A 10,000-nucleotide genomic window follows, 5' to 3' on the forward strand; every position below is an offset into this window, starting at 1 on the left:
TCAATCTTTCGTGGCTCCCTGTGGATCTCTAAAAAAGAAATAACTAGAAATTCATATATATATATATATATATATATATATATATATATATATATGAAACAATTTTTTGAAAAAAAAAAAAAGACTTAGGCAATTATATTAAGAGGGTGACGATATTATTATTATTATTGTTGGGTTGGTTTTTTTTTTAATAAAATATTCCTTAAATACATTAATGGTTTAGATTAAAAATAAATAAATATTCAAAAATGTCAGTGTTGAAAATGCAAAACAAAATGCAAAAACAAGCCCTTTCAAGAACCACAAAAAAAAATAATCATATGCATCATGAGGAGATGATTTAGGGGGAAAAAAAAAATCATTTTTGAAAAAAAAAAATGACAGGCAATTATTTTAAGAGGGTGACGATATTATTATTATTATTGTTGGGGTTTTTTTTAAATAAAATATTCCTTAAATACATTAATGGTTTAGATTAAAAATAAATAAATATTCAAAAATGTCAGTGTTGAAAATGCAAAACAAAATGCAAAAAAAAGCCCTTTCAAGAACCACAAAAAAAAATAATCATATGCATCATGAGGAGATGATTTAGGGGGAAAAAAAATCATTTTTGAAAAAAAAAAAATGACAGGCAATTATTTTAAGAGGGTGACGATATTATTATTATTATTGTTGTTGTTTTTTTTAAATAAAATATTCCTTAAATACATTAATGGTTTAGATAAAAAATAAATAAATATTCAAAAATGTCAGTGTTGAAAATGCAAAACAAAATGCAAAAAAAAGCCCTTTCAAGAACCACAAAAAAAAAATAATCATATGCATCATGAGGAGATGATTTAGGGGGAAAAAAAATCATTTTTGAAAAAAAAAAATGACAGGCAATTATTTTAAGAGGGTGACGATATAATTATTATTGTTATTATTATTATTATTATTATTATTATTATTATTAATAAAATATTATTTAAATACATTTATCGTTTAAATAAAAAAAAAAATATATGCAAAAATGTCAGCGTTCAAAATGCAAAACAAAATGCAAAAAAATATCCTGCTCATTTTTGAGTAAACAGATTTACCTCCAAATGCATCAGAAACAGTTTACAAAACTCAAATGTCATTTGTTATTATTGCTCAGGCTCCTTCTGAAAATCTCAAGAGCGCCTGCTGCTGTAACGCTACTGAAAGCCACGTTTGTACAGCGCAACTTCAAAAAAAAAAAGCTAACATAGCTAGTCATGACGTCTGCTTGCCACAAGCTGAGCTGCACTGTTTGTTTATGGACTGGACGTGCGGCTCAAGCACAAGGCGGTTACTCTTTCCGTCGCCAGCCCAATAAGTTCTGTGTGGGAACCTTAATAAGCGCCCCATTGGGCTACATTTATTTTTATGGCTCGTTATGAAATTCTGCGGCAAGCTTTTGCTTTCCACAAAAAACGGTGAGAAGGGCCGTATGCAGCCTGAGGGCCTTGAGTGTGACACCTGTGCAGTACAGTTGACCCCCCCGCTATTTGGATATACGGACCGAAAATCCACAAAATCCATATACTGTGTATGGATTGTTGTAACACCATAACATCAAAAGGCCACCAATAAGCATTTTCCATGAAAAAGTTGCCTTCAAAATAAAATTAATTAATAAATTAACCCATCCATCTTCTTCCGCTTATTAGGGGTCGGGTGGCGGGGGAAGCAGCTTCGGGAGGGAAACCCAGACTTCCCTAATTCCCTAATTAATTAATTAATTAATTAAATGTTGAAAAAAATAAATTTTTAACATTAGTAGAATCACTGACTTTCTAATTGTTTTTTCCCCCCCCCCCTAATACTAGTGACGCTTACAACTTATACTAACCTGGGGTCCACTACGGAAGTAATTAGTGGAGTCCAAGTTTCAAAGCACACATGGTGAAGCGGCTTTTGGCGGTTATGCTGCACACAAATGGAATTTCCAACAGAAGTGAGTATAAATGCTTTTAAGTCCAAGTTAAAACAATGCTTTTTTTTTTTTTTTTCTCGGGATGTTCAATACCACTTTTTTTTGCTCAACAATAACAGTACGAGTGTCACTCTTTGAGTATGCACCAATACTGAGTGCCGATACCGCTAATATATAAACTTTCATTTATAACCCACTGACAAAAAAATGTGATTATTGAAAAATTGTGAAAATTCGCTCATGTGTCAAACTGCTGTAGTATTGCGCCAACTAGTGGTGAGGAGGACCAGTGGCTGGTATCGGCAGCCTTCATGAGTACCGATACCTTAAAATAAGCGGTACTCCCCTCCATCCCTACTTTTTTCCGTATATTTGATTAGGGTATATTTTATGCATTTTTTTTTTTAAAGCAAATTAAATTTTTAATGCGTTTACAGTATGTCAATGTATGTTCTTTTTAGTAATTTTAAAGGGATACTTCACTTATTTAGCCCATTATAGCAATAAAAAGTTAATATTTTGTCTATAATTAATTTAATACTTTCATTATTTTCATGTACAATTAATACCTTTAAAACACATTTTGCAACTTGCTGTCGACTGAAAATGACATCACAGGGGCTCAGGTAACCAATCACAGCTCTCCCTGTTTTCTAGGTTTGGTCATGTGACATTCACAAGCTGAGCTGCGATTGGTTACCTGAGCCCTTGTGATGTCATTTTCAGTCAACAGCTAGTTGCAAAACGTGTTTTTAAAAGTACTAATTGTACATGAAAAATAGTGAAAATATCAAATTTATTATACAAAAATATGAATGTTTGACTGCCAAAAATGGCTAAATAAGTAAAGTATCCCTTTAATAAGCTACTTTGGTTTGATTGATTGATTGATTGATTGATTGATTGATTGATTGATTGATTGATTGACTGATTAAACATATAAACATAAAAACAAACAGCAGAGAAACAAAAGTTAAAAAAGAAAAGAAGAAAAGAAAAAACAAACTCATTATACTTTACATGTTCAAAAGGGAGTAGGAAGAAGTTAAAAACTTATCTAGTCCTACCCCTCATACATTATACATTTAAACTTATTTCATTATTAATACAATACTAGGTTAATATTTTTAAAAATGAAATGATGCGTGCATTATCCAGCAACATATGCTTCTCTTTGCTTTGTGAACGTCTTCAGCTGTTGTGTTTGTAAATGCTTTGAGGTGCTGTGATTTCGGTATAAATAAAGTATTCTTGCCTTAAAGATAGATAAATAAGATAAAATAAAATAAAATAAAATAAAATAAAATAAAATAAAATAAAATAAAATAAAATAAAATAAAATAAAAGGTTTACCGATACCCTAGATTAGTGATTCCCAACATTTATTGATCCAAGGTGGGTCTACATATTTTCATTTGAGAAAATCTCATGGCATGCCACTAAACAAAAAGGTCACACAAATAAATGGATACACATACTTTTCTGCCATCTAATAGAAGATCATTTATTTGTTCTCTGTCACTACAAGTCGCTGGCAAAAGTCGATGAACAGAGATGCATTACAGTGTTCCCTCGTTTTCCGCTGGGGTTAGGTTCCAAAAAATACCCGCAATAAATGAAATCTGCGAAGTAGTTAGGTTTATGTTTTACAACTCTTAGAAATGTTTTAAGGCTCTAAAATCCCCGACCGCACAATTTATACACTTTTCTCATTGAGGCATTGACATGTTCTCACATTTCTCTCTTGTTCAAACATTGACAATGTTCAAACCTTCATAAATGTTATAAAATGGGTATATTACTGTAAAAAAAAAAAAAAATGCAAAATTGCACTTAAAAAAAAATCCGCGATACAGCGAGACCGCGAAAAGTGAACCGCGTTATAGCGAGGGAAGACTGTATATATGATTTTTTTTTTTTTTTTTTTTAAATATTATTTTGACCAATTTCCCGCAGCGCTCGTGACGTTTGTCCCTATTACCAGCGGCACAGTTCTCAGGATATCGAGGTAACGCTGAAACGGCTTTAGCAGCCCGACTGTCATTGGTCGTATGTTTTATTGTGCTGCAACAGACGAGCGCTTCTGCTTCTGCAGAGTGCTCCCTTCTTTTGTGTCACGTTTTCTGCTACACGGAGGGCGCACACGCCTCCTCCTCCTCCTCCTCCTCCTCCTCCTTCTCCTCCTCCTGCTGCCGACACACTCCACGCTGCCACCACACCACACCAATGAAAAGATAACCAAAGAAGACGGTGTGCTTTAAAGGCGACATGGACGCTCGTTGATTGCAAAGGAATTACTGTACCTGTATGGATTCATCGCCGATGTGGGGCGAATGTGAGAGGTGAGATGCTTTAAAAAAAAAAAAAATACAAGATTCGCGAAGGTAAAACGGATTTAATTAGCCAACGTTTATTTAAGCTCTTTTATGGATGGCTTTAGGTGTTAGCGACATGGTTATAGACTAAATTGTAAGCTGTTTGCTAGTAGTGCCTGTTGTCCTAAAAAAGAGCAAGGCCCAACAAACCATCTGCATATTCGTCATTTTTTTTTTCACTGTCATGTCAATATTCAAATTAGATGTGCTATTGGTGACCCATTTCGATTAACATGTAACAAACTAGCAAAAAAAAAAAAAAAAGTAACTGGGGTAAACAAAACAAAACAAGTGTCATAAAATGTGCATTAAACGCTCTATGATGCTAACCAAATAGGCACCGTTTGTGTTTAACGTGAATTCTTAACATACTGCAGTGAGGCACATTTAAAAAAAAAAAATACACAATAGTGTCGTTTCATTGTGATCATCTGGCTCAAGCACAACAATGCGGATTGTGAACAACTAGTCTGCTCATGTAGTCAACTTTTGCATGCTGTGGCCTGCGCCGGCAACTGTCTTGTCGTTTTCAGCTGTTTGGAGGAATGTGCCATGTATGGATTGGCACAAGAGCGTTTGGGAGCCTTTGGCCTGCATGTATGCCAGGCGAGTGCTTCTTTAATGTAGGTTTATTTTTAGCACCATGCTAGCATGCTAGTTAGCGCAGTGTACTATTGATTTCATTGAAGGCTTTATTGCCTCTCATCCCTCCAAATGTTCCCTGCTGGGTGTCCTTCATGTGCTAATTAAAGACATTCCCCATTACCCCAGTTCTCCACAGATCTCTAAATGACATGACGTGAAAAGACTCCAGGATTTTGAGATTTTTTTTCTCTCTCTCTCTCTCTCAAAATAGGCAGATAGCAAAGACTTATTTTAATGTATAATTTCACAATTGAGAGTTATAGCTATTCTAAAATCACAGCTATTAAAAAGTAAAATCCGTCAATCTTCATATGACTCTACAAAACACCTATTTAGACATCTATTAATCAGCATGCATGGACTTCCTACATATTGTGTATCAGTGACGTTCATGGAGGTTCATGACTGGTGAGGCGCACTAATCCTCTGGAGTCAGATATGAAAATATGAACCAAAAATAGAACATTAGCCTGTATTCCACATTTGACCTTCATTGAAACATGTTTAAAATAAGGTCAAAATGTAATTTTTGTATATTTCTTATCAACTCTATTATTTACATCAATCAGTTCCGTACAGTTCAGCATTTGTGATTCTAAGAAAAACAAAACAATGTTCATTGTTGGTGTTTTCAGATCTCTCTCTTTTTTTTTTCTTTTTTTTTTTAAATAAGAAAAGAGCTTCTGGTCTTCCCTTTATATTTAATATGTTATGAAAGCACTGTCTGGTTTTGTAATTACATGTTTGATGTTTTCTAACAAAACAATCCGTGTAAAAGAACCAAAATTAAATAAAAGATGAATTCTGATAAATTTATTGGAGACAAGCAGTTGCCTCAATATGAGTGAATAGAAGAGATTTTTTTTTATTTTTATTTTTTATTATTTGCTGTAAGACATACAAACCTGGTAACAATCAAAGATTTTCAGTATAAGTCAACAATAATTGCCAAGGGAACAGTAGTTTACAGAAAAATATACACAATGATCAAACATAGAATGTACACATACAATAGTAAATATGAATAGAAGATATTGCCATGGACTCCTGGTTCAAGATGGCGCCTAAGTCTGCTCGCCCATAGATATCAAATAAGATCACTAGATGGCTCAAGGTACCGTCATCACTGGTCGGTCGGTCGGCCATCTTTGACAGGGGACTGCTCCGCTGCGTCGTTCTTTAGTCGGTGATAAGGTGGATGATTTATCCACTTAAATAATCATAACTGGCTGAATTCTTGCTTTATTGCAATCCTTATTAACGTGGCTATGATTCAGGCTTTTTAAATCACTTTTTTTTTTTTAAATGAGGCATAGTTCTTTGTGTCATCTCTTGTGTCATATGTAATAACAAAAAAGACAATTGTTGACAATGTGGGAGAGTTGAGCAATCTACAGCTAATTCAAAGTCCGCGCTTCATTGATTGTAATGTTATGCGCGTTTGAGCAGCCCTGTCTCAAGATGGCCGCCCTGTTACTTCTCATTGGCTCACTGCACACACGAGACATTGCGTGTTTTTTGTAGATATCTGTGTGGTTGCTCTCAACCAGCTGTTGGTTAGTGCAAGTTTGTAGGAAAGTAGCTAAATTTTTTGATATTAATGATATAAGGGGTGGGACTTAATAAGTTTTTCTTCCTCCCACTCCTTTTCAGGCTAAGTTTAGAAAAATGTGTTTAGAAAATTTGATATATTGTTAATATTGATTATTGCCTGAAATAAATGAACAAATGAAATGAAATGAAATGAACTTGCTCGGGCTTCTTCTACAAATTGTGCCAATGAAGCTCAGCGCTGCCACATGCTGGCAGTGGCAGTATACTTTTTTGCCACCACCTCGTTTCAGTTCTTGCCAACCAAAGAGTATTGCTTTCATTTGAAACTGTTTTTCTGACTATTTTTTTTTTTGGGGGGGGGGGGGGGGGGAAGCTATGTTTTTTTTTTTTTTTTTTAGTATTTTTTTTTTTCTTCTGTTTTTCTGAATATTTTTTTCCTGTTTTACTGAATGTTTTTTTCTGAAAAAAAAACAGGGAAAAAAAAATTCACAAAAAAACAGGAAAAAAATATTCCCCAAAACAGAGCACCAATTTCTGTTTTTCGCTGTTTTTCGGAGTAATTTTTATTCTTTTTTTTATTCTTTTTTTTTTTTTTTACCTTTGAACACATCTGAAAAACAGCTAAAAAAGCAGAATATTTTTTTTTCTCTTGGAATATTTCTTTCTCCTTTTTAAGATTTTTTTTCCTCCTGTTTTTCCTGAATATTTTTTTCCCCTGTTTTTTTTTATTTATTTTTTATTTTTTACATTTTTTAAAGACAGAAATAAATATTCAGTAAAACAGAAAAAAAATGTAAAAAACAAACAAACAAAAAATACTCAGAAAGTCAAATAGTCAGATACACAGGGGCTTTTTTTTTTTTTTTTTTTTTTTCCAAGGTGAAAAGAGTGCAGCAGAGCCCTGTCACCTTATGGGTGTTTGTCTTTAGAGACTCTGTTGAACACACACACAAAAAGACTATGATTATTTGTGTCTGTTTTACCCACTGACAGTGGAATTTGTTTCTCCACTCAGTGCTGTGGAGGAGGAAGCATCATCCAAAGTCGCAGGCACAGTGACAGGTAGGCCTGACTGACCCGCAAGTGCTATTATATTCACCACATCTAGTGAGAGTGCGAAGCTTTTGTTTGTTTCTAACTCCATCCCGTTTCAGATGTGTGTCGAGACGAAGCAGACAACACTCCTCCTCTTCAGCCTCACACTGTAAAGCAGTTTGAGCAGGTATGTTATACATTCCTTAATCATTATTGCATATTTCTTGTAAAATACCTTCATCATATTTTTGATGTGCTGCATGATTTTTAATGCTTGAAGTTTGAAGCAATCTTTTGTTTTGTGCCATTTTATTGGTTTTCTGGGCTCGAGTCTATTGGCAGTTATTTGTTGTGATGTCAGGACAGTGCGCTCTATGTTGCCATGTTGTGGTCAAATGTGTAATTACAAGATTACACGTCCAGACGTACAGTATACAATTTGACTATTTGGGGAAAGCTGAATCATAGTGTTGAATTTCCATTGTCGTATTGGTGAACGGTGGCAATAAAGTTTAATTTATAGTGTACAACTGTTGGTACCTAGTGTTATATAGTCAGGGGTGCACGTAACAATTGTGGTGTGGTTCTCATATGAGCACCAGAGGTGGTTGTTTGGTCCCCCCCCCCCCCCCCCTGACCTCCCGACCTCATGGATGAACTTAGTCTTACATAGCACACTAGGGCAAAGTATGTCCTGCGGGCCACATGCAGCCTGTCCACAGTCTTCGTGAAGCCCTTGCAGCCTTTATGAAGTCAAAACTAAAATGGCAAGTACGCGCTGCTTTTATTTTATGTCGATGCGCACGTCAGCAGCGTTGACCACGTAAAAGATTTTGCCGCTGTTTTTATTACCTTTGACAACCATGTTTCAATGACAACCATGACAATTTTTTGATCAGTACACTCTACAATTATAAAATTGGCATAAACGTGAACAAAAATAAAATATTATTAACACTATAAAACTGGAAAATTCTGATTCTTTGTCGAGAATTTATCGGTACTTTTGAGCAAACAAAAACCTTTTATTTATTTATTTATTTTTTTATGTTTGCCTTGGACATTTCCGAAGGATTGTTTAAAAAAAAATAATAAAATAAATAAATAAAAATAATAATAATAATAATAATAATAAAAACATCCATGGATCAGTTCTTTACAAAACACCAGGCAAAAAAAAAAAAACACCCCCTGAGAGAGGAGAACATGAACCAGAGGGCAAAAAACGATGAGGACAGCAGTTAAAAAGGTAAATGACCATCATTTTTATTCTGTTTTTTACATTACGCACAACTCTCATTTATTGTGCAATAATCTAATTGTAACGTATTTGTTACATGTTTTGATGCATTTTTATGCTTTATAAAACATTTATGTCTGAAATTTGGGAGGCTTGGAACGGATTAGGGCATTTACATGGAAAATGCGTCTCTACTTACGAAATTTTCTACTTAAGAACTTTCTTCCAGAACCAATTAATTTCGTAAGTAGAGGTACCACTGTATTAATATTCCTCAGAAATTGTGTGCTTCAAAAAGTTGAAACAGAAAATGTGTTTTAAAACGTTAAAAGTGAAGACATAATACATATTTTTCATAGAAACTGTACAAGTAAAAGTAAGCTCATGAATCTTCTTCGCCTGAAGACTTCCGCACATTTCCCTGCCACTCTTTTGAGGCGCTCCCCCTAGTGGCCCGCCAAGTAATTGCTCAATAAGTAATGAACAATAGAGTCGTTACAGTGGCTGTATATTAACTACAAATACTGATACTTGGCGTAGGTGTATCGATAATCTATCGAGAGACAAAGCATCACGATTTATCACGATATCGATATATCGTCACACCCCCCGAGTCAACATGGCCAAGATTTTTCTCCGATTGTTCTCTCTTTTTTTTCTTTTTTCTTTTTTTTTATCGTTTGCTAGCAGAATGTCAATATGGAGTCAAAATGTAACCTTATCTGTGATAGTAAACATTAAACAGTTGAGTTGTTAATTCCGACTAATGAAATACACAATAAATTGTTTTATATTTAACAAATTTAGGATTGATCAAGAGGCAAAACTGCATGAAAATTGTATATATGATTATATGATTTATCAATGTAAAATGGTATATGTCTAGGAATTTAATGTACATATGTTGCTGGCAAATGCACGCATGTCCAAGTGCACTTGTATTCATAACCAGGTTTATACATTATATTTTTAAAAATATTAACCTAGTATTGTATTAATAATGAAATAAGTTTAAATGTATAATGTATAAGGGGTAGGACTAGATAAGTTTTTAACTTCTTCCTACTCCCTTTTTGAACATGTAAACTGTGATGAATTTATGTTTTTTTTTGTTTTTTTGTTTTTTTGTTTCTCTGCTGTTTGTTTGTATGTTTATGTGTTCAATAAATCAAAAATAAAAATACAAAAACATTTACCAGATTGAAC

The 10,000-nt window shown here is 33.9% G+C and overlaps 1 protein-coding gene across 1 annotated transcript in view; it reads left to right on the forward strand.

The window, feature by feature from the left end:
- The first annotated feature begins 3,966 nt into the window (after nt 1-3,966).
- The window catches only part of LOC144014219 (myomegalin), a 75,672-nt gene continuing 69,638 nt past the window's right edge, over nt 3,967-10,000 (forward strand). The window contains exons 1-3 of the mRNA XM_077513917.1: nt 3,967-4,287; nt 7,535-7,581; nt 7,674-7,741. Of these exons, the coding sequence (XP_077370043.1) occupies nt 4,253-4,287; nt 7,535-7,581; nt 7,674-7,741 (150 nt within the window). The 5' untranslated portion in view covers nt 3,967-4,252. The remainder of the gene's footprint in view (nt 4,288-7,534; nt 7,582-7,673; nt 7,742-10,000) is intronic.

Source organism: Festucalex cinctus, chromosome 1 (genome assembly GCF_051991245.1).
Source record: "Festucalex cinctus isolate MCC-2025b chromosome 1, RoL_Fcin_1.0, whole genome shotgun sequence".
Classification (NCBI taxonomy): domain Eukaryota; kingdom Metazoa; phylum Chordata; class Actinopteri; order Syngnathiformes; family Syngnathidae; genus Festucalex; species Festucalex cinctus.